The sequence below is a fragment of the Stigmatopora argus genome, chromosome 10 (assembly GCF_051989625.1).
Source record: "Stigmatopora argus isolate UIUO_Sarg chromosome 10, RoL_Sarg_1.0, whole genome shotgun sequence".
Lineage (NCBI taxonomy): Eukaryota > Metazoa > Chordata > Actinopteri > Syngnathiformes > Syngnathidae > Stigmatopora > Stigmatopora argus.
The window spans coordinates 11,689,670-11,715,956 of record NC_135396.1 but is presented as its reverse complement, the minus strand read 5'-3'; the positions used below and the strand labels follow the sequence as shown (position 1 = coordinate 11,715,956).

The window sequence follows — 26,287 nt, the reverse complement described above, 5'->3', positions numbered from 1 at the left end:
AAAGGAAGGCAGGTGTTTTGTCCTCTTTTCACAGGTCCCCAAATTCAAGTGAACTATATTTTCCTCATATAGGCTACAATATGCATGTTTATTCTCCTGAATATAGTTACCATGTAGTGTTGGAAACAGACTTCTATTGTGCCCCAATTCACAGAGACAAATAAAATTAATATAAATCAAATGTATTCATGTTAAGTCCAGCCTAGATTAGAAGCAAAAACACAAATCAAAGGATGAGTGTGGCATTTTTTGGACTGTATCAATACAATATTCTACTCTTCAGCAAGTGCTTTCTGAGGTCTAAATGATGTTCACACCTAAAACATTTTAGCCTATTGTCTCTGTCGACTTTAAAGATCCAACTGTGGGGATTATTTGACATTATTGGATCTACAGACACTTGCACAGACTGTCTTTACAACGTCCCTGGCGTCGTATCCTGCTGCGGCGCGCGTCCCCCTTTCAGCCTCTTCCCGGCTGCTTGGAGCTCAAACTGAAAACCACAATAAATTCCTCGAGTTGCGCACACTTTAGCACCGTTTGTGTCAAAGACAAGGGCGTGGGGTGGGAACAAATTAGAGTCAGTGTTGGGTAGCAGGCGTTAAATGGCTCATATGGTGCATATATAAAGGCAATGATAATAAGTACTATCACAAAGATGTGGTGTAAAATTTCACTTTTTTTAAATTCATGGTTCATTTGTGATGTTACTGGCAGTTGGTACAATAGTGCATAAAGTTTTAAGACAATAATCCCAATTTTGTGCTAGATATAAAAGTTTACTATTTGTAAACCATAAACCATATTTAGTGTTTCTTTTTCCCCTAACGCTATTATTGGCCATTTTATTTTAGAACTCAGATGTGTAATCATTTTTCATGCATAATAAATTAGTTATAATCATATTAGACCAATACTTCTCTCCAATTCGCTGTATTTAATATAATATGTCAACATTTGAGTGTAGAAGCACGACACTTTGTTGTACTGCACTTTAATTTCAATACTCTTGCATTAAAAACCAATAATATGAGCAAGGAAAACGGCAAAAAAAATCGAGAATATAACACGTACGTTTAACAAGTGTCTTGTCATATTTCTCCCCCAAACACACTTTTTATTTTAGAACTTATTCCGACTTCTAAAACAAAAACGATTACTCAAGATGCGTTCGTTGCTGCAAAAGAGTAATGACGTCTGTGATTGGAGAAAAGTTTACACACTCAGCCAATCACCGCAAACCATTGGCTGCCGAGTCCGAACCCTTGACCAATCAGAGGAGAAAGCGCCGACTGGCCGCGATGAGCTCAACTACTTTTGACTGTGTCTTCTCACTTTGACCGATAACAACAAATAACAACAACATTTTTGCTTTCGGACGCGCAAATTTTTATACAACTTCCCAAGTTGGGAGGATAACGTGGAAGTATTCGGCAAAGGACGTTCTTTTCTGGGTCTAAATTTGCGCTCGTCCATGCCCGGAGAGGGACGACGGGGCTGGGACACTCGAGCGCTCGCATCAACCAAGAGAATCCGAAGGGAACCCGAACATCCCAATAGTTCTTCAGCCTCCCCGCTTGGAGGGGTCCGGTCGGAGGAGGTATGACCGCGCTGGCTGGGTCTATTCCCAGGATGATGCGACCCACATTGGCTCAGAACTACCCTCGCAGTGGCTTCCCCCTGGAAGGTAATAATACTTCGCTATTTGTCACGAGATCCTTCAGAAAAATAAATCAATAAATAAATACTGAACTTCTGACATACATAGATTAATTTAAAAAAAATCTGCAATACCACATTTTGCTGTCTGAGACGGCAGCAAAGTTATTGCAAATGATATCAAATTGAGTTATAATGATGTGTTATTTTATTTGACTTGGTAGTATCAACCCCGCTTGGGCAAGGCCGTGTAAACCAGCTCGGTGGAGTTTTCATAAACGGCAGACCCTTGCCTAACCACATTCGACACAAGATAGTAGAGATGGCGCATCACGGGATCCGACCGTGCGTCATCTCCCGGCAGTTGCGCGTCTCCCACGGCTGCGTGTCCAAAATCCTGTGCAGGTACCAGGAGACCGGTTCCATCAGACCCGGTGCGATCGGAGGCAGCAAACCAAAGGTATAGGAAAGTGGAAAAAACATCAAAAGTTCAGCGATTAACCAATTGATCCTAATTCTTTTTTTTCTCTTATTTTTTTCCATTTAAAGCAGGCAACCACGCCGGATGTGGAGAAAAGAATAGAAGAATGCAAGCGAGAAAACCCCGGTATGTTTAGCTGGGAGATTCGGGATAAATTACTGAAGGATGGGATTTGTGACCGCGACAATGTCCCCTCAGGTAAAAGGGGCAGGAATTAAGCATTATGATAATCACAGAGTCATTTTTCATTTAAGTGCAGATGTTTCTATTAATTTTATTTGAATGCAATTAATCACTAGGCCGTGCGTCACAACTTTTGCAGTAAGCTCCATCAGTCGGGTGATGCGCACCAAGTTTGGGGGGAAAGACGATGAAGAGGAAGATGAGGATGACTTGGAGAAGAGCGATCTGGAGGAAAGTGACCGCAGGGGAAAGCACAGCATTGAAGGCATCTTGGGAGACAGATGTAAGTCAGCTTTTTCATACATTAGTGATGCGCTACAAAGTACAATCTTCTTTGAATTCTCCTTGTAAAAGAGCCATTTGTGATCTTTCTCTGAATTGTGACTTTATTTTAATGTGGGTTCAGAGCAGAACGTTGTAGTATTTTGAATTCTTGATTAACCGTGCCTCCGCGCCTAATGCTTTTCCCATGAGGCCAGACAGTAAATCAAACAGCAGGTGATGCTTTAGTGCACGAAGGGGGAGTGCGTGTGTGTAGATGCCGTTTTTTCCCTTTCATCCACATTGCATGTGTAATATCTCCAACTTCCAGTGTCTTATTTTTGTGCAGCAAATTTGTTTTGCACAAGGCTCGTGACTCATGCGAGTAATGAAATCATGTGTTTCTATATTTTCTAAACTCACTCAGATGGTGATTTTGCTCCCCCAGAAATATACTTCTTTTAAAGTTGGATTCATTATAATTCTGGAAAAATCTTTCTGGTTACTTCTGATTTTTTTGTTTGTTTGAGGCGAGTTTGTTAATCAACATTTGATATTAGTTTACAGATAAACCTTGTTTGTAAGTGTCCCCTGTGGGCGTTTTCACGGGCTACGTGAGAAACTAATCGTTTTTCTATTGTCCCCACGGGCGCTTTCAATGTATTCCTTTATTTCCCTGGCTTCTCTTTCCACTTTGTCAACTATCAACATCCAAATGTCAACATCTCCCGCAAGGTTGAGTGAAGTGGAAGATGAGAGATAAAGTGGGCCCGGTCTTAGTAGACACAATTGTACCCCAGATGAGTTGATCAAACATTTGTTCAACGGTTTCCATCAGCGCACAAAGACGGGCCAGCGAGCACAACGGGGATGAACTTGGTAGACAAAGGCACGGGAGTCTATTCGGGCCTCACGCTTGGGCTGTGCGCGGACAAAAGAGCCAGCTTGGAAACACATTTGGGTGCAGCTCAAGACGAAAAAAGGGGAAACCCTATTTGGAATTCCAAAAGGGGAGAGGACGCGCGGCAGAACCCAAAAACATATTAAGAGGCCGCAATAAAGGATGAATTATTCAGGGAGCGCTCCGGCCTTGTTTGGAGGAGCCGTTCACCAAGAGAAATGGCCACTTTCTCTACAAAATGTTTCCTTTTTAGCCTCTTCTATAGAGGCCTGCTGCCAGTCAGCCACTACAATAGGAGTCTTAGAAATCTCCTCAAGTATACGAATACGGCTACGAAAAGCGCGTCAGTCCTCCCACATGTGCCTTCTTGGATTTTTTACGTTTGTTTTTTTTAAATTCTACTTAAATTGACGCAAATTTCAATTAGGGGTTGCTTCCTAAATATTTTCCACGCATACTCATTTTTTAATGGTGCATAAACGGCCAAGTGGTAAGTCATTTGTTTAAGAAAAACACCAGACCCCGGGGATCAATTGCTATTTGTCACATATAGCCAGACGCTAAATGGCCAACCAAACAAAGCCCCCCATGCTTGGGAGGGTGTGCTAATAACCGAGACGTCTTCACTTTAAAACTTATGATCTATTATTGATTCTTTTAGGGGATGTCGGCCTTTCCTCCCCCGAACATTAATAATGTCTTCTAAACGATGTCGATATTGTGCTATGACACATTTAATGACGGAGGGAGTGTATTAAAGAGTGCGTTTGCTGAATAGCGACCAATGTTCTCTCCCCGGAGAGCCCAGCTCTGGCCCCGGAGCGTTGAGCTTGACAATTGGGGCCGGCCGCAGACCCCCGCTGCACCCCCTCCCTTTCTTGCGCCTGCTCCTCAAATCTCTTCAAGCAGATTAAATCGACTCTTTTATTTCATCCTACTTTCATCTGGAGAGCAACTCCTCCCCTCTCCCTGCGTTTTCTATTCTCTCGCTTCTAGTCTCATGCCTGCGTGTCACCTGCAAAGTCACTCCACTTTTATAAAAAACTTCCAATTGTGTTTTCTTTTTAGCAAATTATTAAGGTCAGAAACACTTTCCTGTTAAATAAATGCAATAACACGTGTAACTAGGGTCTGTATCCAAATAAAAACAAGTGGTGAAACTGGCCGGTTCATATAACTTTATTGGACAAGTAATTGTAAATTAAAAGTACTTAAAATAAAAAAAGACAAGCTGAAAGCACAGAAAATGTCATGAAAATGTATTTAGGACTAATATGCATTGTAAGTAAAATACAGTGCTACTACAACTGATATTACAATACCTATAATAGTAAAACAGCAAAATACCTATAACTAAAGCTTTCGTTTATTTCAATTAAGATGATTTGATTTGGGGTAATTTAGTCATTCTTTTTCCCCCTTTTTAAAAAAACAATCTGTACACCAGGAAATGTTAAAAATGGTAGTCATAAAAGCAGTAATAAAGGCAAATTCATGGAATAAATTTTAGCTGTTGGGCAGTAATCTCTGTTTCCACATGTTGCCTGCCATTGGAACATGCGTAGTCTAATGTACATGGCCCTATAGATCATGTGATAGTCACCAACAGTCCCTGTGAGATACGTTCCAAAGAAATGTCATTTCAGAAATCACCCAAGATTCTGTCAGATATGAATTCATTTGGCAGTCACGTTGGCTTTCCAGCTCTCACCATATAAGCGTCATCATTATTGCCTCTGTAGACAAAATAGTCACAGTGGGCCAATCTCCCCCCTTAAACCCGCTTCAAGTTTTCACAGTGTCTTTTAGAGTCTTTTCCTCATTAGGTTAAATTAGCCAGATAATATAGAGGAGCGTTGTTGAAGGGCTGCTACATTTCCATTTAGTCGTGTGCGCGCGCAAACACACACAAACACACACAGTCACGTACACAGGCGCACACATTCCTTTTTGCTATGCAAACAGTCAAAGGGATAACTTTATTTGGCGAAAGAGGATCCTGCAAAAGGCTAATTGAATAAGCCCGGGATCTTTGAAAAAACCCTTACCATGGTGAGCGCAGTCATCATGTCATAATTAGGTTTATTGAGGCGCATTCCTTCAATCTGCCTCCATTCTCTAGAGCTCATTGTAAGCAGGGTCTGGGCCAATGGCCGGGGGACAAAAGGGAACCATGAGCACACAATACATGAAAGAGCCATTAAGATATAGCTGGCTTTGTCGCACAGACCGGACAGGACTTTGTTTGCGCAAATAATGTGGGTGTGTAAAAATGACTCGGATGGAAGTTTGCCGTGCTGCAAGTGCAACATGTTGCCATAAAGTGGATCGGTTTCAGGGGAGAGAGAATTTAAACAGAGAACAAATGAAGCACAGACGGCTCACTGTGCGGCATGGGAGCACTTTGGGGCACCGCTCATGTGGGGATTAAATCATCTTCACACGTTATAACAAGTAAAAATAGCATCAAATGATACTTTTACATGATTGTATTTGCGTCACAACAGTTACCAGTGTTGTCTTAATCCAAACATTGAACGGAGCATGTTCTCATACTGTTTCTGTCTTGTCATGACATGGCAAAAGACAGGACCAATAAGGTCTCTGAGGGTCTTATAATAGCTATTGGCTATTAGTGGCGTGAGCCAAGTGTCTGTTGAAGAGGGTTCTGTCTGTCCATTGAAAGAATGAATGTGTCACTCATGAGTCTCTGGGCATGAGGGCAAAAGAGGGGCCAAGTGGCGAGCATCAAATCACTCTCCTCTACCCCCGGGGGCTCTAAACACCAATCTCCTCGACCCGGAGTTCTCTGTCCCCTCTCTTTAGAGAGTTTTTTTTTAATAAGCCCATGCATGAAGACTATCCAAGCATGAACACATAGTTATCCTGAAATGAATAGCTCCTCTATACTTCATTAAAGCCTCTTTCTTCTTTCACACTTTTATTGTTACTCAGTGATATCAATTCAAAGAGTAATTAATGAATGCGCCCCGACTTTGAAGTCAGATTGTACTTTTTGGGAGGGTGGTAGATAGGGCTGGGAGGGCATATTTTGGGGGTATTCCCCTCTTCCAAACCAACTCTAGTGCAGCCTTTACCGTGATGGTCTTGCCACATTGAGCTGCTGATGAGTGGCACCCAGACTTGTTGAAGGGAGTGAAAGAGTGAAAAGGCCCAGTGATGGTCAAATAGAATGGCTTGCTTTAGAATAAAACTTCTCTTTCTCTTCTGCAAGATCCAACTAAGGGCACCGCAGCTATGGATGAATTGTTTTACAAAATGCATATTCTTGTGATTTGTTATTCTGCAACTAAAGTGAAATTTGAGTATGTTTGTCTCTGGAAAACCGCATCAAACTTTTTTCTAACTGGTTGTTTTGACATGAGCTTGGGTGTTTGGATTAGTTAAGATTAGAGCCACGTTGGAGTTGCTAGAATCAATCACTGTTTGGTGTGTATGATCTTTATTGTCGATAGAGACAGGTAGCTGCCTTCACATGATTGATAATAAAAAAGAAAAAAATACATTACCTCTTTTGTTAGAAAAATATAATTTTTATGTTTTAAGATTCTTTTAACATTTTGGAGAGCACTCTAAGTGGGCCAATGTCAGGTACCATGGAAGGTTTCAATCAGATTTAAATGACAGTATAGTGTTTGGAGCTTTTTATTTCATCAAATGATTGCAAACAAGCTACAAAAAGTCAGTTCTGCCAATTAGGACAATTATTCAAGTAAAACACACAATAGTAAATTGTAAAAACAAACAAAGGGGCAATCTAACATACTTGATCAAGCTATTTAAAGAATGCAAATAAAAATAAACTATAAAGTAATAGTGGAAGATAAACACTAAGTTACAGAAACAAAAGCTATTGTTCCTATAATTTTGGCGAAACCAACAATTCTCTTTAGCCAAGTTTTGTTTGATTTAATTTTCCCTGAATGCATGAGAATTGGAAGCATTCCCATAGAGCATAAAATTGCATTTAAAACTTGGGTCACTGTACCTGAAAAGGAATTATTTTCCAAAATAACACAGGCTCTAATATTTCCCTACGACATAAACTGAGTGGTGAAAAAATATTTCAAAAGAAGGTGAACAGCAAGGTCATAGGGCAAGACGAGGTCGCTCCCTCTCGGCACACCGGAAACAAGGTTAGAAACATGTTTAGTCGAAATTGACAGATAACCGTTTCCTGAAACCGCATTTTTTTTAAACGATGTCCATGACTACTCAACAGTCGGACGCCTTTAAACCCATCACCATCCTTTATTTTAACAAGGATGTGATTGATGACACTTGTCTACCCATGTCCACAATTTGTCTTAAACTTTTAAAATAGCACACTTGTGAAAGTCACAACTGCTTCTTAGCAATTCAAGAAAGACCACCCTCCAAAAAAGCCCCGGCAGACTCACACACCACATCTTTTTCTAAACCAGGCATAGGGAGTCACAGATGGGCCCATAAGCTGTCAGCAAAGCCATTATCTAACCCAGCATCTGCCTGCGTTGACTTCTATATACTGTTTAATGCAGTCAGCTAGTCACTTAGTCCCTTGGCGCCTGAATAGAAGCGGGACGGTTGTCCCGCCCAAATAAATGCTGCGTTTGTCTCCTCTGCCTTTTGTTTTGTTTGATTTTGCGAGTGGACGGTGGAGTGAAAGGGGGTTGACAAAGTGTCACCGCCTCACTGTTAACTAAAGCCCCAAAAGTGTTCCTGGGCCGTGCGAAGAAGGGATGTAAATAATCCACATATGGCCAGTCAATTCCCCCAAGTACTAGAATTCAGATTGGACTCCATATTGCTCTTTTTCTCTCTTTTCGCCTCTCACGCCTGCATGCATATATGTTGAACAAGAACTTTCTCATGTCTCGGTGGACATATTTAAACCTATATTTAAAACCCATATTTAAAACTGGATCCCCTATTCTCCAGCAATCCAAAAGCAAAAAAAGGCAACATTGATGTCTTTCCAACAGTCTGTTCTAGGTAAAATCCTCTAGGCACCTTCTGGTTTCCCCTTGCATGACTTGGACATGGATGTTTAGGGTCCTCTTGGCTCAAGAGACGTTGTTTTGCTTGGGGTCTCATGCGCAGCGCCTCTTGGGGGCTCCAGTTTGGTTAAATTAAACAGTTTTCCTTTCTCCTCTGACCCCACCGACCCACCCCTCCAACTGCTTCTCCTATTTTGAGGTTTAATACGTTTCAGCTCCTTGCCAAGTCGTCGCTGTTCTGAGATAATGATACTCTTTATATTTTCTTCATATTTTGATGAATGAAATAGAGCCAGCAAGCCCATTTCTCTTTTAGCATAAGGTGGGGTAAACATACAAAGAAAGGTCAAGTGTTTACTGAGGCTGAGAGAGCAGCATTTTAAGATGAATACTGGCAGGCAGGGATATGTGGGTTAGAAGATAATTTGATTGGCAAATTCAGTTTGACAGTGCCAAATTGATGCAATCATATTTTAAGGATAATAAGGCAATGATGGCAAATGAGGTTTTCCTAAACCACTTGCAGACAAGGTTGCAAAGTTCCAAGAAAGTTTGCCCAACACAAATTTTCTCTTTGTAAGGAGCTTTCACTTTGTCCCAAAGACTTAAGCAATACCCTGATTCTTATTCACTATGACAAAAGAGGTTTGAAATTTGTGGGTATTTGTTTGATTTTAATCACGCTACAAAAGAATAAAATAAAGCAGGACCAAAAATTTGGCTGATGAATTTTGACAAGCGGGATTACATGGAATTACAGTTAGGGCAAGACTGTCTATAAGTACAAATAGTCTCATGTAATTGGACTACGGTAAATTATGTGCATTGGGAGTAACGAATATGCACAGTGATTGTGTGGATGCCCAATCTCTTGGGATGACTTGATACTAATGTGACTTGTCTAGTATCCACATCACCTGTTGTTTTTATTTACATTCCCTCCCCATCTACTTCATGCATTGTATTGAATTCTGACCAAATGTAGATGGGCAAAAATTACAACCCAAATGTAATCTATAAAAGTGTAAAACATGGGGCAGCATTTTAATAAACATGTCCATGCAGAATTCATCACAACCTTGTTCAGATTATGGGTATCTTCAAAGCAATCCTTGATATCTCATCAAATCGGGTTTTCTAATCTAAAATATCCAGACTGCAATTCTATTAAGCTGTTTCTGTGTGGTGCATGACCTATAGTAACAAATTAATTATGCACTCTAGATTTGTATAATCATATTATCATGTTTAAATATAATGGAGACACCTATTTCATGTCGCATGCCATTTTGGGAAGCCTATTAATTTTCCCACTCAAAGGCAAGAGATAGAAAAATCCTGCTCATCACATTTTACAACAACTACCATCAACAAGAACACAGATGCCCAAATAGACAATCCCCATGGGTACGTTTACATCAGCAACAACAGACCACAATGCTCTCGTCACCCCTTTAGGTTCTTGTACAGTTTCCTCCGAAGCAGGGGGTTTTCTTAGAGGGGGAGGGGTAAAATGCCCCTGGCTGTACCCCCATCTCCCCCCAACTCCTCTTTATGCACCCCCTTCCCTAGCCAGCTCCCCCATGGGGCAGGTGACAACCCTCTACTGTGAAGGGCCAAGGGAGCCATGACGGATTCCACAGATGGAGCGTGGAAATCGCCAGCAAAGAGTTCAGCATTTTGCAGCAACAAAGGGCCACGGAGTCAGAGAGAGAAATACAGGGGGAAAAGAACGATTGGGGGAGACAAAGCAAGACAGTTGGGAGAAAGAGGACAGGGAGGAGTAACGTATTGCTTGTTTAAATAAGAACAACATTGTGGTTGCAAACTTGAATTTTCACTTAACTTTTGAAGCGACCCTACCAATATGACCCAAATAATTGAGTTTAAACTAAAAAAAACAAGTCTCAACAATTTATGTTAGTGTTAGTGTTTTCCCCACGCAAGACTTCAAAAACTGAGATAAAGCATTCAACAATTGAAAACATATTTTTATCACCTTTCACACCAAACGACAGATGTCACAGAGCTCTTTTTGTTTCTACCCCCATCTAACTGGAGTTTGAACCCACCCTTTTACCCTGGCAGGCAGTTGACTACTAAGACAAAAGCACAATCGAGCTTCAGTTGGCAGTACACTCTTTTAAGCTCTTGGAGATTTGCATTTTCCTTACCTTCTACACGCAAAGCATATCCTCCAACAGCTCTGCAGTAGGACAGTAGTTAGCATGTTTGAATGCCAGGATAATGGTACCCGGACGTTTGGTTGCCGGACTTTTGGTCGCCCGGAAGGTTATTGATAATTACCATTTAAAATTGTTGCTAAAATTCCCTAAATACAAACTGCGAATTATTATTTTGTCATACTTAATGCCCTATTAATTATTAGGCTAAAGAAAAGCTCCAAATTTCCCGTACTTTTATTGTGTTTTGTTGGAGAACTTGTTAAGACCCTGACTGACGTACCTTCCTAAGGGGACAACTTATGTATACATACACACTCTTATACACTCACACGTCCGCTCAGCTAAACTGCTCAGGGCAATTGTTGGCTTTCATTGATGCGTAGACCGTGTTGTTTTACCTTGTTTGGTCGCTGGACTTTTGGTCGCTGGACTTTTGGTCGCCGCACGTTTGGGTCCGGGCGACCAAACGTCCGGCGACCAAACGTCCGGCGACCAAAAGTCCGTCGACCAAACGTCCGGTCACGAGGATAATGGGGTGGATTTAAATCCAGACTTGAGAGAGGGGAGAATGAGAAACGCCATAACATAATCTCACCACATATCAATTATAGTATTCATTCGTTTATTTTCTGTACTGCGTATCCTCACAAGGGTCGCAGGGGGTGCAGGAGCCCATCTGAGCCAACCATGGGCAGCAGGTGTCTTTGTATAAACACTCTCACTAACCACATCAAGGAGATTATGACATGTTTGGACTGCCAAAGAACTAAATGATTGCTGCGTCAGTTTTCTTTAATTTAATTTAATTTGAGGTTGGTGTCTGGTCTGGTAAAAATGATTCTAAAATGATAAGTTACCTGCCTCAGTCTTCATGTTCATCTGCTGTGCACATGCACATACATTCTCACTTTCTCTCTCGCTCTCCCACATGCTGTAGGCAGAAGAATGGCCCGTATATCCAAATTAGCCTTTTGTGTGGCTTTTAGTCCAGCAGTATCCCTGTGGAGCCCTCAGATTTTTTTCCATGGGGATTATTCACTCAATAATTCTCTTGAATAGAGGTTTGTTTGGCTCTAAAACCACAAGGAAAACTATCACTTGACTGGAGTAAATGACTCAGCTGATATCATGAAATGTTTAATAAAAGTTGATGAGGTTGCCTTCCACAATTTTGATTTTGTTCCCAGTTTAAATATCTGAAGTGTTTTTCTGTCCTGTTTTTTAGCAAGTCACTCAGATGAAGGTTCAGATGTGGAGTCAGAGCCTGATCTGCCACTCAAAAGGAAACAGCGACGTAGTAGGACTACCTTCACGGCAGAGCAGCTGGACGAGCTGGAGAGGGCCTTTGAGAGGACCCACTACCCCGATATCTACACCAGGGAGGAGCTGGCACAAAGGGCAAAACTGACCGAGGCCAGAGTGCAAGTAAGTAATCCTTGTGAAGATAAGCAGTATGGAAAAATATAAATGAATCCATGATCTGGAGTGAAATATGACATACCTGTCAACCTCTGCCGATAACTGCCCTTATAAAAGATTATGATTTCCCCTTACAAACCCCCAAAAAACCTTACAAACACCGTACGAGTCGTACAGTGTTTGTAAGGTTTTTGGGGGGTTTGTAAGGGGAAATCATAATCATTTATAAGGGCAGTTATCGGCAGAGGTTGACAGGTATGATATGATGACAATAATTTACATTGTGAAATAGTTTTACCATACTTTGCTACGGAGAACTGGTAAAAATGATTGATAAAGTAAAAAGTGGGTAAATTTCTTCAACATTTTGAATGACCGATTATCAGGTGTGGTTTAGCAACCGAAGGGCCAGATGGCGGAAACAAGCTGGTGCCAATCAGCTGATGTCCTTCAATCACCTGATCCCTGGGGGTTTCCCACCTTCAGCCATGTCCAGCCTCACTCCTTACCAGCTTTCTGATAGTCCCTATCCATCTTCATCCATATCACAAGGTAACAAGGTGGATATTTATATCTGTCCAAGAAATGTTCATCTTCTCACATTTGCCCCTCAGAACCAGCCAGCACGCTACATCGACCTCAGCCCCTTCCGCCCTCCTCGGGCCATCAGTTAGTCAGTGGTGGAGGACAAGGTGAAGGAAGTTCGGCCTACTGCCTCGCCTCTGGACGCCACTCCTTCTCAGGATACTCGGAAAGCTTCGTGAGCCCCGCGGGCCCAGCCAATCCCATGAACCCATCCATTGGGAGTGGCCTCTCACCACAGGTTAGACAACACATTTAAATCGGACTTTCATGCTCTCATCATATTGTTTGGGTTCCTGATTTTGTTGTCTTTTTAGTCCCCGTGCTTCAGGTTGTCAAAGAAACGGTAAAAACTAAGTACTAAAACCAAATTGATGCTATTTAGGGCATTCCAAATTGAAGGACGTTTTCATCCCACGATTAAAATGTTAAATTCTCAACATATAAAATACTAAAACATGCCGAGTATATTCAAAAATATATTTCTTATAGAGTCAAGTAAGAAGGAAATACTAAAATGGCCCTCTGCCGAAGATCAATTCGAAACTCAAATAAAACGTTCAAAAAGTTTTAATGAAATTTAAATGTTTTTTTATTTTTGCATAATATTTTGGTCCTACCTTTTGCAACTCAGGGAACATTTCATTTTTAGTACACATTCATTTTTCAAATATTAATTATAATATTTCTTTCTTTCTATCACGATATAAGAATAATAATAAATCATAGGAAACGTTGGAAGTGAAATCAGACAGTTTTCCGAAAAATGCTTCAAGCAAATTTACTTTGTCTTTACTTCTATATTTTATATTTTATCTATATTTTTACCTTATTTAACCTTGTGTGATCCTTACGATTAGAAAAAGACCAAAAAAGGTTATTTTTATATTTACATTATATACGAGTGATTGTTTTTTATTTTCTCAGCAGTAATAGTTTTGGGAGAATTCTATAAAAACAACTGGGTGGAGCTAGTCGAGCCTTTGATAATTACCTATTATTAATGAATAATTGGGGAGATAATCAGAAGAGTGAAAACTATTTGTTGTCAATAATTTTGAAGCCCTCCACTTCTGTAGTGACACTTTTTGACATTAACTTTGCTGTGCAATTTTGGCATAGACATTTTATAGACTCACACAACAAAATATAGCTAAGACACTATCCTGAAAATATAATAATATTGTGCATGGAAAAGTTTCCTACAGTTACCAGTGAGAGCAAACACTGGACCATGTGCCTCAGGGAAGTCTTGTGATTAAATTTCTAAAATGCCTCCCTCGAGTAGAAGCAAAGTTCTTATTTATTTGTTTGTTTAATAGTCAGGGGATATTTAATCTCAGAGGTTTTTCCCCTTGTCCCGACATATTTTTCTGCGGACTCCTGGATACGGTGATACGGGCCGCCGGCGACGGCACAGTTCCAATATGTAATCCTGTGGAATGGCAAGTCACAAGGAAGGGTGAGGGTCTGGCAAAAAACAGAGACATGTTGGGTTTTTGGAGCAAAGTGCCACAGCACATAAGAGGAAAGACCAATCGTTTCTCCAAGTCATCATGGACTCGTCCCTCCTCTTCTACTTGGAAATGATTTAAGCAGTACCATGTGTGTGAGTGGATGTAGAATAATATGTCACTTATAGGGCCAGGAGGACACATAGTGCTGATACCTGCTTCTTATTAGGATGACTCGAGGAGCCCCAAGCCTTTGCTCTGATCAGATGTGCGGTGGATATGATACATTTAGAACTTGCAGGTTCAGTTACACTTTCCTTAATAGGTGGGGAGATCAGCCTTAATTTGTCGTTAAGAGTTTGCCGATATTGACTGGAATATTCAGTCAACATCTGAGGAGGTCAGTGCTAACAGGCGCATTTGGACACCAGTTGAACTGCATTGCCCTGCAGCTCTTTTCCAAGCGTTGCTGGCCAAAGAATAGTGGGCCAAATTTGATTATTGTGTCGCTAATAAAGACCAGGTCAAGACGTAACGATTCTCTCATGCTGCAATTGTATTCTGATGTTTTGGCAAAGTTAAGTTTACAGAGGTCTTTCCTTTGAGATTAGATAATTTTTCTTATAGATCAATTTTAATCTTGTACCACGGTTTTTAGCCCTCACAACTTAATTGGCAGTCTACTTTCTGAGAGACATAGGAAGTGTTTACAAACAAGAGAGTTATTATGAGAAATCTTAACAGAAGTCTGCATCCACTTTAATCTCATTTATGCACCAATTTGGAATATGATCCATTTCTCATTATGTTAATGATTTGGATTTCACCATTCTTGGAATCCTGATTATATTTTGCTCTCTGTGACATTTCCAAATTGGATATTTATTTCTACACTCCCCAGATCAAGTGATTTAAGTGTTTCCTTTATTGTATTTTTGAGCAGTATCTACACATACAAGAGATACCATGTTATATCACAGCGAGTTTAAGTTGTATATTATAACTAGTCAAATTTTGTAGAACAGAATATCAGTGACCACAACTGATGTACACGACATTCTTTCCTATCGTACAGGAGACTGATATTTTCACTATACTGTCTTCTCTGTTGTTGTCCACCAGGTGATGGGTCTGCTGAATCACGGTGGACTTCCACATCAACCTCAAAGCGACTATGCCATCTCACCTCTAACCGGGGGTCTTGAAGCACCTCCTGGCATGGCTACCAGCTGCAGCCAACGGGTGGATCACATCAAAGGTTTGGAGGGTCTAACCAGTGTGCCCTCCATGTCAACTTTGCCTTCCCTGCCCAGCTCCCAGTCTTACTGCACTCCTTCCTACAGCTCTCAGGCCTACACAGTCGACCACATGGCCTCCTACCAGTATGGCCAGTACGGACAAAGTAAGGTCAATAGATTTCCTTTTTTCCACTACCTTGGTTTTTAAGAGTCAAATGTTTTTTAAGACATTGTATGTGTATATATATATATATATATATATATATATATATATATATATATATATATATATATATATATATATATATATATATGTCCGCTTGACACAATATATATCCTATCAGAGGTGTCCACGCATTTTAAATCTAGGCCCTCAGTAGTCAATCCATCCAACCCTCAATAACTATTTTTTAGCTATAAAACTTTTACTGCAGATACAGCCGCGACACATAAAAAACATTAATATTAACCTCATAAAATTGTAATATTATTTAAAATATAGCCACGTTTTCATAAACGGATTTACCCACCAAAAATCCCTTCTATTTGTACACAAAATCCGTCCTCTTTTCTTTTCTTAAGATTTCAATTACTCTGTCATACTGATTAACCGTGCATTTTAGTCATTCCCTGAAATGAAAGTTCCTGCTTGCCCCCCAAAAATATAAAAATATAATTAACATCAGTCTACGATTCAGGTATTTTTTTAGGCCAACAGAGGAGGCCTTGCAGGCCCTGACAGCCCACCACTGATATATTGTATATATTTAGTGTATCTGCTGTCCTGCTTGTTAAGGTGCAACCCTACTCCACTCTTAGGTTTTGGAGGTAATTGTGCATGTCTGATTGCTACTGAAAAGTAATTCGCCAACACTGTCACACAGTCATTCAACAACGTCAACTCACATCACGGAAAAGTAAAGTTCAAATAAAGCCTGTGAGTCCTACTTTTGCATGTTTGCCTTTAAATAATATTCGCTTGTTGAGTCATGAGAGGGTCTTTTCACCTCGCATTGCCGTTATGAACGTCTTGCAGTCAACTTCAAACAAATCCAAATTTGCAGGGCAATGCCGTTTTTATTATGGTTTGATTACAGCAGCCAGCGTTTCCAATTTTGGTCTACAGGGGGTTGTCCAATCAGTCTCATCCAATAATCTTATTGCAAAGCTGGTGTACTTGGAAGAGCGTGAAAACGAGCCCAAAAGTCCAAACATGGGTAACACCTCGTATTCAGGAGTATAAAAAGTTATCAAGTAAAAAAACTAGGACCAAATGATAAATTGGGGTCGTGAGCGTTACGTTAGTCTGTTTGTGTTGCACAAAGGTAGTTACCAGGACAACAGGACACGTGTTCTCATGCACCTATGCACCATCACAGGCTTGAGCAGTCCATCTTGATGTGATTAATCAGTGGGACTGGTTAACCAGCGTGCAGTTGGGCTTGGAGCTGCAAAAGAAAGGTCTTTTTTTGGAAGTAGACGGATCCTAATAGCCTCTGGCAGGGCGGCTATTAGAAACAGGTGTGAGGACTGAGGTCAACCGGGGAAGCAGCGTTTAGCAATGATGCTTTAGGAACCTGGAGATGGCGGTTTGATCCGGAGTGCTGCACATTTTGACGACAAGAAATCAAACACGCCCTTGCTAAAAATAAAAAAGAAATCCCGTTCATGAGTAGTGCCTGGTTGCTGGATTGTTTTTTTATTTATTTAAGTAGGCCTTTATGACTTTTGGGCTTCATACCATTATATTTTTTTAGGTTACAATCTGTCATGGTCAGTTGATTTGTTTTGGATTGAGAATTTCACTTACAAGCCAGTTTCAAAAACTCCCTCACCAGGTGAATGCTATAGGGAAGAAGCAACATCTGGCTACCTCAGCTCACTTGGTAACCTTCCTATCAGCTGTTGCAGTTTGTGCATGTTTTTTTCCATTTTTTTGTGTTCATTTGTTCATGGATAGTTCACGAATTAAGTTAAACTATCCCTGTTCTCATGGAACTAGAAAAGCCCCTTTTATGGCTGGTTCAATCTCCCATCATCCTTAAAATGGTAAAAGTCAAGTCTCGCTTGAGCAAAAAATAAATAAATAAAAAATGTTATTCAGTTTCATAAATCTAGAAATTGTGTTTGTCATAGTTGGTCCATATCAAGACAATTATAATGACTGTCTTTCATTGGCTTACTCTGTATTTATTCCTTTTGCAGGTTCCCTTCCTTATCTGAGGCCTGAGATTGCCTGACCCAAAGTTTATATCCACAAAGAATGACGATGATTACTCATATTTGGGACCAAAATGAACTAGGATATGTTCTGTGATACAGGACAGTACCTGTTTATTTCTTGTGGGGGGGAAGATGAACAGCTTAAAAAAGGGACCACAAAAAGGAATCTGACCAAAAAGTGTTGCTCCACCGAGGACATTTCTACATCAGGAGTGCAGATGGAAAGAACAGATTTAAGCGCTTAATTTGGTCACTACTGCACATGTGGCACTATGACCAGTGAAATACACCAATCGTGGACTCTCTTTCATTTTTGTGATACAGTACACCCGTCTATTTCCACAAAAAAAAACAGTTGTTGAAGTGACATGAGGCAACGTGTTTACATCTTTTGAAGCCCCGCTAGGATTGAGAAAATTTAATCTAATGCTATATTCGTAATCTCCCAAATCGTTTCTGTCAGGCGGAAACAGGTTTTGGTGATTTTATCTATATGGCATTTATTTGAGATCCCACTCAAGCCACACATGATGAGAAATTGTAGACGCAAAGAAAGCAAACACGGGGAAATGAATATGCACGTTATAATATAGTATCAAAAACGCGAACAATCGCAGCTGAGGAAGTTCATTTAAAACTTCGACCAAGAATTCGCCCTCCTCCTCTGCCTTCCTCTCTGTGTCTCACTGATGTTTCGGACGGCGACACGCAAGATCTCGCCCTTTTGTAGTGGTCCCGAGCCCTTGCAGGGGGTCAGGGGTGACGTTTGAGAAAGTGACAGATGAGAGGGTAGAAGAAGAGAAGTGGTTTTACAAAAAGGGGGGAGGGGGTGGATGCTTGATAGGCAAGATCGATCACAGGCTAAAACCCTTTTAAAGCTGGTTCTCTTGTGGAAAAAGCCACCAGGTCACAAGTCATGACCACAAAACACTTGAGAAAGCAAGAGAGCAACAAAGTTTAGATAAAAGTTGGACGTGCATTTACCCCCTCTGAGCAGGAGTGCAATACATCATTCATCGCAGTCATTTGTTTTATTTGACACTGTTATTATGCTGAAATTGTAACATGATTTTTAAGCGACTGTATTGATGGTAAAAAGTTAAATGGATAACCTTGTCAACATGGCAGTTTTTCAGCATATTAATATGCCTGGCTTTTTGTGTTCCTTCCTTCTAAACTTCTGATGAGAACAGCATCCACTTTGACGATCTCTCTATTTTGAGGCAAATTAACGATAAGAGCACGTGCTTTAATTTTACGATCGAGACTTGGCAAATTAAGTTACGGAGGACAAAGCCAAAATTGTTATTTCAGGATACTGCATTGTGGGATCATTTTGTTCCATAAGCAGAATTCTATGTCAAATTCATTCCAAATATCTTTCTTTGTCGCGGAACTGCAAAGGGGATTTAATCTTTCCCGTCCAATAAAAACAACTTTCCCACACAGAAGCACTCAGTTTTTTGAATATTTGTTAGAGTAGTCATTATATATTTGTTGATGTTGTTTTTTTTTTTTACGACATAAGGCCATGTATGTGTATAAGGACATTATCATTATTATTTATAATGAAATAAAAATGAAAACGCTTCCTGATGTGTTCATTGTGTTCCACCCTGGATTACTAAATAGAGCCTTTGTGTTTATTTTAGTCACACTATGAAAAAAGACAAATGACTATGATTCCCTTTAGTGGGAAAGTTGAGGCCCATTTAGAGACAAATATGTACTTTTGAGGGACTAATGTGAACCCCTCACCCCAAAATAGGCCCACCAAATGTTGATCACCAGACATCCAAATCAACATTGAACACTACAGCCTATCTCATGGGCGCCTGGTAAAATTCTGGACGTCCACATCTGTGGCTACAAATACCCTTGCTTGTCTTGAGCTTATGTAACAAAACTGACTTTTGTTCAACACCATCTAAGACGAAGCGAACAAGCCTTAAAGTGTGGTGGACAAAAAGTGCACTGTGTGTTTGGGCAACACCAGCATTCATATAGTATTATTTTCATGGTCAGATATAGTGTTGCTTGTATGTGTGTGTGCATGTGCTTATGCAGCCTAAGGGTTTGTGGAGCCTAATTATAACATCGTTTGATTAATAGTTGCAGCTAGAGGCTGTAGAGTGGTAGGCTCTATGCATTGCACATTTTTAAGTCAATAACAACTACAAGATGAACATTAGTCATGTTACATACCCATACAGAGGAAAATAGTAGATCAATCTTTGTGGACTTGATTTGCCAACATACTCACAAATATTTTCATGCATTTGGAGGCCCATGTACACGCTGGCACACAACCCCTGTGTTTGTTTTTCCAACCAGTTCATAAATGAAGACAAATTACAGCTGCAAAATTCCAAACCTCAAATTTTCTCCAATGAACCCCCTGCTTCTCGTCCTGAAATGGTAATTAATGTACTGGGAGTTACCACACTTTGCTATGTATGGCATGATAAATTCGTCACTGCATGATTTTTGAAGTAAAAACACAGAAAAAATGGATTAAAAAATTACAATTATTGATTTAAAAGGGGGTAAATCAGGAAATTTAATATACATCTATACTCTTCATTTTAATTTGATCCTAAAACAGAAAGTCGGCACTCATGATTTACTTTCCCGGGCCACACAACATGATGCGGCGGGCCAGATTTGGCCCCCGGGCCGCAACTTTGACATGTGGTTTACGTTGTCATGACACAACACAGAAGGACAATAGAATAGATTTTTTGATAGAAGAGATTTTACCATGTAAAATAGAAAAAGGTCAGAGTGAAGTACTTTACAAGATTAGTACACATTCCTTCATTTTTGACAGATATTATTGGTTACATTTGAATGTCACATGGCTTTCAGATTAGTCATGTTGAACTGACCACCAACCATCAATAATTAGTACAAAAATAAAACATTTTCAGGCATTTGAGACATATTGGACGGCTTTAAATCAGTTTAAATATTGCACTTGTTTGGTGAGGCAATAATTAAAGAACAAAATCTGATATAACGCACTTGCTCACTTTGGACAATTGTTAAAAAAAATAATGGACGGATTCAAATGATATTACTTCCATACTACATTTGCTTGTTCTGGATAATTATAAAAAATGGACGAATTACACATCAACATTTCTTCAGTATAACAATGACTTGCTTTAGAAAATAAAAAAAAATCTTGAAAATTATATTTAAGGCACTTTGATGGCTGTTGATCACCTGTACATGCAGTTATCCTCACAAAGGTTGCCGGGGTGCTTGAGCATGGCGTTAAACCAACTCAATTTGTATTACTTTCCGTTCTTTCAAGAAAAATGAGTTACTAGGAAGAATGCCAAATTTCTTCCATTTACTCCACTGCAATCTCATGTCTGTATTTGTTACACTCACCCCAAAAACTAGAATCCACAGGATTAGTAACCTCACATCATGGTCCGACTGCGTGGGTCAAGTTTCCCTGCTCTTGTTTGTCCCTTCTGTCTTGCCATTGCGCCCGCGCAGCTGCGAGTCATTTAAAATTAGTCCCTGTTTTGTCTATTTAAACCCCACTGATTATGATTTCATTTGTCGGATCGTCTGCTTTACTTCCCTTGCCATGTGTCTGCGTTACCTCTCCACAAAGACGTAACATCAAGATTCTGTGGAGTCCCTGAGTCCTTTCTTCTCTACACAGCGCAGGCCACTGGAGACACATGAGCATCAAGTTCAAAATACTCAAGTCTTTTGGTGTTGGATTAAGGCAACAAGGAGACTCACCCGATGATTCCAGCTGGGATGAGTAGGATGATGGCAGCAAACAGGAAAGTGAAGCCCTTCATAAAGTGCAGCGTTGCTGGATAGAGGGAGTTGAAGAGGCCACTACCTACCAGGTAAGACAAACTCTCCACACAGGCCACGGAGGAAAAGAGAGCACCTAGCAGAGGGCGAAAAACCCAAAACGCAAAAATCAAAGAGAAATAGATTTAATAAACGCATTAGTAAAAAAAAAGATTGGGTACAGTTCTAAAATGACTTCAGGCACTGGAAAACCTTTGAAATTGAATGCATGGATCATTTCACTTGTATATATGTTGATGTGTGGCTGACCTTGTTCAGACTGGCTCACTAGTTTGGACAGCTTGGACCTGAGCACAGGTATGGCGGCCACAAAGAAGAATAAAAAGCCATAACCTGGTGACAGACAACAACAAAATATCTATTAAAAAGGAAGAAAATGTTGATCGTCATTGTAAATGGCAGTAATTTAATAGAAGCAACCAGAAATATTCATATTTATCATAATACTGTATTGCAATTTTAAAATAATATTCTTCAATTCAAATTCATGGTTTTTTTTGTTTTACAAAACTTTTTTGACCTCCCACAGCTTCTTTCCTTGGTTGCTATTGATGGCATCAATTCATATTAAGTGTCAATAGGTGTTTTCAATATCAATTTTCGCACATTTACTGACTACTACAACACAGATTTCCATTGTAGTGACCTTTGTTCCAGAAAGGGACATAATGGAGAATATCTACTACTGCTTTTTTAAAAATGTAAATAAAAAAGAGCTTCCTTTTTTGTATTGCATGTCAATAAAAAAATAAAAAAAATTGAGAGAATATTTGCTAGGACAAGTTAAAATATATTAATAATACCTAAAATGAAAATATTTCAAAATTCAGGCAGTCAATAGAGATTCAAATACGTTTTAGGTAAAAAAAAAAAACTTCCTAAACAGATGAGACCATCAAAATAGTTGTTTATTCAGTTGATGAATTATTTTTTGGTCAATTAGTTGTTTAATTGCGTTAGCCATAATTAGCATACATAATGACAAATCTGAGTTGGAGATGGCTCTAAAGCATGTGTCAGAGTGGCGGCCCGGGGGCCAAATCTGGCCCGCCGCATCATTTTGTGTGGCCCGGGAAAGTAAATCATGAATGCCGACGTTCTGTTTTAGGATCAAATTAAAATGAAGAGTATAGATGTATATTAAATTTCCTGATTTCCTCCTTTTAAATCAATAATTGCAAATTTTTAAATCATTTTTTTCTGTGTTTTTAGTTCAAAAATCATTTTGTAAAATCGAAAAATATATTTTAAAAAAGCTAAAATAAACATTGTTTTAAATCTCTAAAAAAACTGAATATTCAGGGATTTTAATCCAGTTCTTTTAATCTATATATGAAAATAAATCTAAATATATCTAAAATGGTCCGGCCCACATGAAATTGAGTTGACGTTAACGCGGCCCGCGAACCAACCCGAGTCTGACACCCTTGCTCTAAAGTATAATGAGGCAATAGTGGGGGAAAATGGGGTTTGTTTTGCGTCAAATTTTCCTGAATTGTGTCACCTGTGAACATAAGCAGCGTGCTTTGCGCTACAGCGAAAACCAGCAGCCCAGCGATGTTGGACGCCAGACTAATGACGGCCACCCACGAGTCTTCCAACCAGAGCAGCAAGATCTTTAAGCCCAGCAAGCTGCTCAGGTAGCACAGGTGCAGAACGGCTGAGCCGTAGCCAATGAACATCGGGTCCCAGCACAGCGGCGGGCTCAGCTCGTACAGAACGTACAGCTCGCGGCTACCGGTGTGCACTGTCACCACCAGGAAGAAGCAGAGCATGTAGAGCCACAGCTTGCATCTGGAGAGCCTTCCGTTTTCCTCGCTGCTCCCGCCGGTGAAAATATGCCACAGGGCTTTGTGGTGGCCAACTGTGAGAAACTTCGAGCCGGGGTCTTTCTGAACCGACTCGGGGACAAACAGGAAAGCGTACAGAGCCGACGCCAGACTGGAAGCCAGGACCAACCAGAAGGGGTAGATGTAACTACAAATCCAACAAGCCAAGATGCTCTGTTTAATGATTGACTGAAAATCATTTCAAGGGAAAAAAATGAAATAAAAATGGGACTTACCCTTGCACCTGCTTCCAGTGTCCTCCAATGATGCTGGCGAACATCCCCGAGAGACCGATACACGCCTCCAGGACGGCCACTCTGAAAGTGCGGGAGCTTCGGTCGCTCGTGTCGGCCACGTACGCAAAGCAAGCGGCGAGGATGGCGTTGAAATCTCCCGTAAGTCCGCTGAGCAGTCTACCCACGAGGAAGTAGATCACGGGCAGCTTGAGGTACATGACCACCAGGTAGACTACAACTTGCAAGAACAGGCCCAGGTTGGGGATGATGAGAACGGGCCTGCGGCCTACGGAGTCGCTCCATGAGCCCAGGAGAGGCACGATGAGCAAGCCGACGGAAAAGCCTGCTAGATTGATGTAGAGGTTCCAATGTGCCGTCAGGGTTTCCACCTCCTGCAGGAGAACAAATTAAATCTTCAAGTTCTTCAACGATGCTTGTCTTAAAAAATGTGAAGAGTATTACAAAAAACACACGAGCATTGTATCAAAACGAAGAGAATAGACAATTTAGGCAGGCGTCCTAAGGCTTATTGTGTTATTTAAAAAAAAATACAGGTACAACAACCCCCATAAAATGTCTTTTTTACATTTGTACATTTCAGTCAATATTATTTCAACTCATTGGCTGCCATTTAAGATGATGGATGTCCAACTATGTGGCTCTTTTAATCCTTCTGCTGTGGTTTTAACAGTTTTATGCTTCAGTAGACATTTGTGACTCGTTCATTTGCAGCCAGCCCTCCTGCTTCAAATGGGTTGGACATGCAGAACTGTCCATGGTACCCAGTAGTTTAAAGTACAGTAGTTAAATCACTACATTTTGGAGAGAATGCTTATTACGTTTGTCACGCCTAGTTTTAGACATAATTTGGGGAAAAATAAACGCACGTTTGCATCACGTGATGTCGTGTGTTGCCTTTATGTACAGAAAGGCCTTGCAGCTTTTAATTAGTTCTTCACTAGCAAAAGGCCAATCCATTTGAACTGGGAAAGTAGTGGCATTAGTGGCAGCTTGTGAGTTGAAGTACAGTAGTTAAATAACTACTTCCTTTTAGCGTGAAAAATGTTTAACCTCTTAATTTTTGCCACACCTCTTTCGACTATTGTTTAAAGAATATGAGACAAAATAATGAGTGCACTTCCGCATCACTCATAAATGCACCTTCTGTAAGTCTGAACCAGTCTGACTGTTACATTTTGGAATAATTTGGAGAAATACACTTGTGAAAGAATAAAGTATATTATTTTGATTAACCAAAAAGCTAAATTTTGAATCTAATATGAAAGTAATGTTATGTTCCTGCTTGGAAAATTATATTTGGAGTGAGGGCATCCAAAATGAACACCATATTTTCAAATATTTCTTTTAGAGTTTAGTTCTAATACAAATACACATTTTAACTGATTTAAGTGCCTGGTGTGATATTTCAACGTATTTCGTAGTTACTAGTGGTGTGCCTCCATTTAAAAAAATCTCTATTTCTAAGTATTTCTTGGACTAAATTCGCATTATTTGATCTCCATGCCACCTGTTTGGTATTGTATATCTATAATTGTTTAAATATTAAATTGAATGCCTTTATTATCACACATGTATAATAACATTTAAAGCTTCACCACGAAATACAGGCACAAATAACAAAAAAGTGCACAAAAACAGACAAATAAATAACAATAAATAACAAATAAATAAATCATTAAATAAGTAATAAATAAACAATAACAAAAACTTCCACATCACGTGACCTCAAATGTTGCCTTCACGTACAGTAGAGATTTCTTGGTCTCAAGCCAAATAAGACACGCTTTTATTGTACGTATAGTCAATAAATGTACCTTTTGAAGAGGGTCGGGGTCCGCGGAGCTGTTACCACACAGCGACCTCTTGGAAGCATTGTAGTCCAGGTCCTCGCTAATTCGGTCCCACAAATACTGAGTGGTCAACGGAGCCTGAAGTGCTACAGCAAACACGGATAGAAACAAGACGGGCTCCACGCGCACCGGCAGCGGGCACGCAAATGGTGGCCCTCTGGCCCCAGATGACGCCGGGGGTGCTGCGGTCTCATCTTCTTGCCCGATCGATAATTCCGAATCGACGTCGGCTTTTGCTTCCTCGTCGTCGGGAAGGATAGCGGCCGTGTCCGGCTCATACATGTTAATTCTTGTCAAACAAACATGAATTAAAATATGAAGCTTAGTACTCACTTGCTGGGTACTCTTCTCTAACTCATGACTAAAACGCACTCCATCTTAGCTGGTTACGGGAAGCATAAAAAGGGAATAGCAGAGGTTTTGACGCCTCAGCAAAATGGCATAAGGAAGCGTTGATTTCAGCTTCAGGTAAACTCTTTGCGACATCACGTGGACATAGTGTCGAATTACAGCCACAAAATGCTCATGAAGGTATATGTATATAAATATACATATTATACTATATATATATATATATATATATATATATATATATATGTATATATGTATATATATATATATATATATATATATATATATATATATATATATATATATATCCATAGATATAAATATATATATATATATATATATATATATATATATATATATAGATCCATAGATATCGATCCATAGCTATCGATCCATAGATATAAATATATCCATCCCATTTTCTGAACTGCTTTATCCTCACTAGGTTCGCAGGGGTGCTGGAGTCTCTCCCATCTGAGTCAGAGGCGGGGGATGCCCTGAATTGGTGGCCAGCCAATCGCAGGGCACAAGGAGACAAACAACCATTCACGCTCACACTCACACCTA

At 40.1% G+C, this 26,287-nt stretch overlaps 2 protein-coding genes across 5 annotated transcripts; one reads left to right on the top strand and one right to left on the bottom strand.

Annotated features, from left to right (window-relative positions):
• The first annotated feature begins 1,388 nt into the window (after positions 1-1,388).
• On the top strand, positions 1,389-18,380 carry pax3b (paired box 3b). 4 transcript variants are annotated; one of them, XM_077611102.1, is made up of 9 exons: positions 1,389-1,687; positions 1,884-2,119; positions 2,209-2,266; positions 2,463-2,606; positions 11,897-12,096; positions 12,477-12,642; positions 12,705-12,913; positions 15,249-15,528; positions 17,570-18,380. In XM_077611102.1, exons 1-9 carry the CDS (start codon positions 1,603-1,605, stop codon positions 17,602-17,604), a joined length of 1,413 nt encoding a protein of 470 aa, XP_077467228.1. In that variant the 5' UTR covers positions 1,389-1,602; the 3' UTR covers positions 17,605-18,380. The 4 variants fall into 4 exon arrangements, with proteins under 4 accessions (XP_077467228.1, XP_077467229.1, XP_077467226.1 ...); XM_077611103.1 differs by having other exon boundaries at positions 15,249-15,533; XM_077611100.1 differs by having other exon boundaries at positions 2,209-2,338.
• Positions 18,381-20,443: 2,063 nt separating this feature from the next.
• Positions 20,444-25,826, bottom strand: LOC144084009 (proton-coupled folate transporter-like). The gene is made up of 6 exons (XM_077612243.1): positions 25,334-25,826; positions 23,499-23,890; positions 22,938-23,410; positions 21,683-21,766; positions 21,353-21,509; positions 20,444-21,278 (listed from the first exon to the last, which is right to left on the bottom strand). The coding sequence occupies exons 1-6, from the start codon at positions 25,649-25,651 to the stop codon at positions 21,227-21,229; spliced, it is 1,476 nt and encodes a 491-aa protein (XP_077468369.1). The 5' UTR covers positions 25,652-25,826; the 3' UTR covers positions 20,444-21,226.
• Positions 25,827-26,287: the final 461 nt, after the last annotated feature.

Bases quoted from the DNA above. Each gene is read 5' to 3' on its own strand.
- pax3b (XM_077611100.1), top strand. From the start codon at position 1,603: ATGACCGCGCTGGCTGGGTCTATTCCCAGGATGATGCGACCCACATTG. The intron at 2,120-2,208 runs GTATAGGAAAGT...TTCCATTTAAAG, and splicing joins TCGGAGGCAGCAAACCAAAG to CAGGCAACCACGCCGGATGT. The intron at 12,097-12,476 runs GTAAGTAATCCT...ACCGATTATCAG, and splicing joins TGACCGAGGCCAGAGTGCAA to GTGTGGTTTAGCAACCGAAG.
- LOC144084009 (XM_077612243.1), bottom strand. From the start codon at position 25,651: ATGTATGAGCCGGACACGGCCGCTATCCTTCCCGACGACGAGGAAGCA. The intron at 21,767-22,937 runs GTGACACAATTC...GTCTGTCACCAG, and splicing joins CACGCTGCTTATGTTCACAG to GTTATGGCTTTTTATTCTTC. The intron at 21,510-21,682 runs GTCAGCCACACA...GCCCTCTGCTAG, and splicing joins AGTGAGCCAGTCTGAACAAG to GTGCTCTCTTTTCCTCCGTG.